Genomic DNA, 3,588 nt, shown 5'->3' with positions numbered 1-3,588 from the left:
TAATTCATAAATTACATTATGTAGTAATTGTTTTTGTTGTTGTGATGCAGTGGTGTATGTTTGCACTTATTTTACACATGTATGTACTTATGAAACTGTATGAAGTGATGTGAGGGTGGTTTGCTGATTGTGACTCATATGAATGTGGCATTTGTGGTCACTTGTGGCGAACACATAAATGAGTTTTTCGTAAGCGCACACGCGTTTATATGTATTGCAGCCTCGTTTTGTATGCAGCGTTGTATATATATATTATTTATTAATATGTAGCTTAAAGACAACTTAAGTTTATTTCGTTATACGCGTATATTATTGGTTATGTATATGCCAAATTTTACTGCTATTCGCTTAACTTTCGGCAGACACAGCGCTCGTATCACTCTGCGCTGCCGCTGGTTCCACTGTCGTTGGCGCCTGCTCTTGCTTAAGCAGCACTTCGGGTATTTTGTTGGGCAACAAATGTTTTAGTGGTTCCAATATCTTTTGTTGTTGCAAGTAAGTAATCCCTTCTTGCTCCAACGTCAACAAATTAATACCCAAATGATTGGTTAATGTCTGTTGCGGAAATATAGCGTGTATGCAACGCTGTATATATGGTATTAAATCGTAAGCCAAACTGGAACACAACTTAACGAATGTCTCACGCTCGGCACTGGTGAACGCTTGCTGCTCTTGCCGATAGAAACTCAACACTTTGGTGGCGACAAATTCCAGTGAAGTTTGTAATGCGCGTGTGACGTCATTCGCCAAGGCGATGGGCGCACAAAGTCGCAATTCGTTCAGCGCATTTAAGTAGCCATTGCAGAGTGAGGCTAGCGGATGGAAATCCAGCAACGTCTCGGGCGGTGCATACGATTCCTGCTCCTGGGCAGCAGGCAGATTATTGCTGGCTGTATCCACTTTGTGTGCACGTGTATGCAATGTCACTTTATTAATGAGCGTGTAACGTTCGAGTTCTTGCGCGAAACTTTGATTCACGGTAGAGATTGCATTACCAAAATTACGCCGTATAACTCGCAAAAAGATGGGCACCATTAGCCCACGAAAATCGGCACCGACGCGACTGAAGGAGAGTCCGAAATACATGCACTGGCCGAGTACGGTGTCAAATGAGCTGATGCCGCGCTCCAAATCGAATTCCAAAGTGTGCAGAAAATCGTCGATCTGGAAAAATGTATTTCAGTTATATAAGAACAACTTTTAGCTCAATTTAATCGTAGAATGATAAGAATAATGAAGTTTTAAGTAATCTTGAACAGGATTGCGAATTTTTAATTACAAATTTAGATTAAAAATTATATTTTTAACATTTAATTACGCGAAAAAATTAGATTTTGAAATTTTAATTTAAATTTTGGCACTAAAAAATAAGTTTTTATTTAAAATTTAATTTGAAGCAACATTTTCGGGATTACAACATAAAAAAATTTGTATTCAAATGTTAATGGAATTATGTTTTTAAAGCATTTTTTGCAACCCTAAGCTCAATTTAATACGAAAATAAAATTTAGTAAAATTATACGAAAAATAAAACTCAAAGTAATTTTGTGAAGGTCTAAATTTAAAAAATACACCACACTTGTCTTTTCACAATTTTGAAAAGTTTTAAATTATCAAAAGATACACAACTCTTGTTTTTTCACAATTCTAAAAATAAACAACAAAACCTATTTAACTACTAACCTTCCTATGCAGCCATGCCTGAAACAAACGCTCACCCTCACAAGTCACCCCTTGCATTGGTTTGGCGGCTGTCACTACACTCGGCTCATCATCGGGAAATATCGCGCGATATTGTGTTATAATATTAAATAAATTAATGCGCGTAACCTCAATGGTTTTGGTCAAATGTTGCTGAGCTGTTATATGCAAGGACATGATTTTATAATAAGTAAATGTTATTAAATAATAAAATTTGGGAAACAAACGCACCATCATCCTTGGCGATCGCTTTCAATGTGCTTTTAAGCCACGTATCACGCGCTTGCAGAAATTTCAACTTCAATTCATTATTGCTAAATGCCTGCATGCGTCGTAGATAACCAACAATTTGCAAGCATTTGGGCAACTGTAAATCGGTGCGCAACTGCGCCACTAACTGCACCAACATTGTGTGCCAAAGCGCCTCCACTGAGTGTACAATACTCTGAAAGCATAATTATGGAAATTAAAATATAAATTTTCTACTAGTAAACTACACCCACCTTTATAATCGGTATATCACTATGGTTGTGTCCTAATTTCTGCACATAACTTGCCAGTTCCAATGCTTCTTCATAACGGCCCTCGCGTATGCAACGCTCCATTAGCTGCGGCAGCTCAAGTATCTCCAGCAGCTGTGCATTCTTTTTCAATGTAATCGAATTAATGCGTCTTTCCTCATTTATATCCTCCGCTTTGGCGAGAAATTTTTCACACTCCGCCGTAAAGACGGGCAATTTATCCAGCAAGGTGCCCACTTGTTCTTCTGTATTTTTGAATTCGGTGAAAATTGAACGCGAATTCTCGGCTGTATGTATGAATGTTCTATAATTGGAAATGGCCAACTCCTGCGTCTGCTCCACAATACGTTTGTTTTCGTCGGCCAAACGCGCTTGCTCCTTCTTCAGTTGCTCAACCTTGTAGGTGCCCAAATTAGCTAGATAACTGTAAAGTTCTGGATTGTCGCGTAGGTTCTCTGTAAAAAAATGGAAATTAATTTTAAAGATTTCTTTGCACTTTTAATTATTTACAAACCTGGCAAACCATCCGGGAAAATCAATTTTAACACGCGTTCATTCTCTAAATCCATTTTAATGATATTTTAAGCTGAAATATTTAAACAAATTTATTTAGCACTTGTTTTTTCAGGCGCGTCGACAAAAATGCGCACAGCTGAGTTGGCGCAACAGCTGATTGGGGTAAGGTGAGAAATAGAACGAAACACTGGGTGGAGGGTGGGATAAGAAATGAAAAAGGGATTATGTCTGTGCTAAATATGGTTTCAATGTTGGATAAATTTACATTTATAAAGATTTCAATGAACGAGTATGGTTCGCAGCCTTAATTAAAAGGAAGTCTCTGTGCTTTATGTGTCGTTACTGTTGTAAGTTTATTTTTGGTTAAAAGGAAGTGTCTATGTTGGATGGGTTATTAAAACAACTAAAGGCGTATTTTAAAATAACAAAATACTGTGTGAATAATGAAGACTAATGTCATCAAAGTGGTGCTTTCAATTTCTTTTTTTTTTTATAAATCAGAAGAGTAGGCATTTCAATATTAATAGGAATGATCAAAACCCTTCTTCTTCTACAGGAGTGCATGCAAGCTTCCATCTCTCCCACTGCTACCCGCATGACTATAATTTGAGTGTTGTTGCCACAATGTCTGCGCAGACCCAAAACAGCTAACATAGATTACAGAAGCCATCTACTTGCACTAGAAGTACGCATTGCAGCAATAGAGAGTGTATTGTGCGCAAAGAGAGAAAGCGTGAGAGTATTGCCACACATGTGAACAACTACAGGTGTGCGGCGGCGCATGCGTGACCACCTAGAATTTAGTAGGAAATCATAATAAAAAGCACAACAGACTACATTTCTTATGCTC

At 37.8% G+C, this 3,588-nt stretch overlaps 1 protein-coding gene across 1 annotated transcript; it reads right to left on the bottom strand.

The window, feature by feature from the left end:
- Positions 1–271: 271 nt before the first annotated feature.
- On the bottom strand, positions 272–2,852 carry LOC120767709 (conserved oligomeric Golgi complex subunit 8). The gene is made up of 5 exons (XM_040093904.1): positions 2,737–2,852; positions 2,205–2,677; positions 1,933–2,146; positions 1,684–1,859; positions 272–1,164 (listed from the first exon to the last, which is right to left on the bottom strand). The coding sequence occupies exons 1-5, from the start codon at positions 2,789–2,791 to the stop codon at positions 349–351; spliced, it is 1,734 nt and encodes a 577-aa protein (XP_039949838.1). The 5' UTR covers positions 2,792–2,852; the 3' UTR covers positions 272–348.
- Between the last annotated feature and the right edge of the window lie 736 nt (positions 2,853–3,588).

The sequence above is a fragment of the Bactrocera tryoni genome, chromosome 2 (genome assembly GCF_016617805.1).
Source record: "Bactrocera tryoni isolate S06 chromosome 2, CSIRO_BtryS06_freeze2, whole genome shotgun sequence".
Taxonomy (NCBI): domain Eukaryota; kingdom Metazoa; phylum Arthropoda; class Insecta; order Diptera; family Tephritidae; genus Bactrocera; species Bactrocera tryoni.
Note: the sequence above shows the minus strand (reverse complement) of the source record. Positions and strands in the feature narration are given on the sequence as shown.

What these genes read in the sequence shown, in the direction of transcription:
- LOC120767709 (XM_040093904.1), bottom strand. Translation starts at nt 2,791, where the DNA reads ATGGATTTAGAGAATGAACGCGTGTTAAAATTGATTTTCCCGGATGGT. An exon ending in GTGATATACCGATTATAAAG is followed by an intron (nt 2,147 to 2,204) that starts GTGGGTGTAGTT and finishes TTATGCTTTCAG; the next exon opens with AGTATTGTACACTCAGTGGA. An exon ending in AGGCATGGCTGCATAGGAAG is followed by an intron (nt 1,165 to 1,683) that starts GTTAGTAGTTAA and finishes ACATTTTTCCAG; the next exon opens with ATCGACGATTTTCTGCACAC.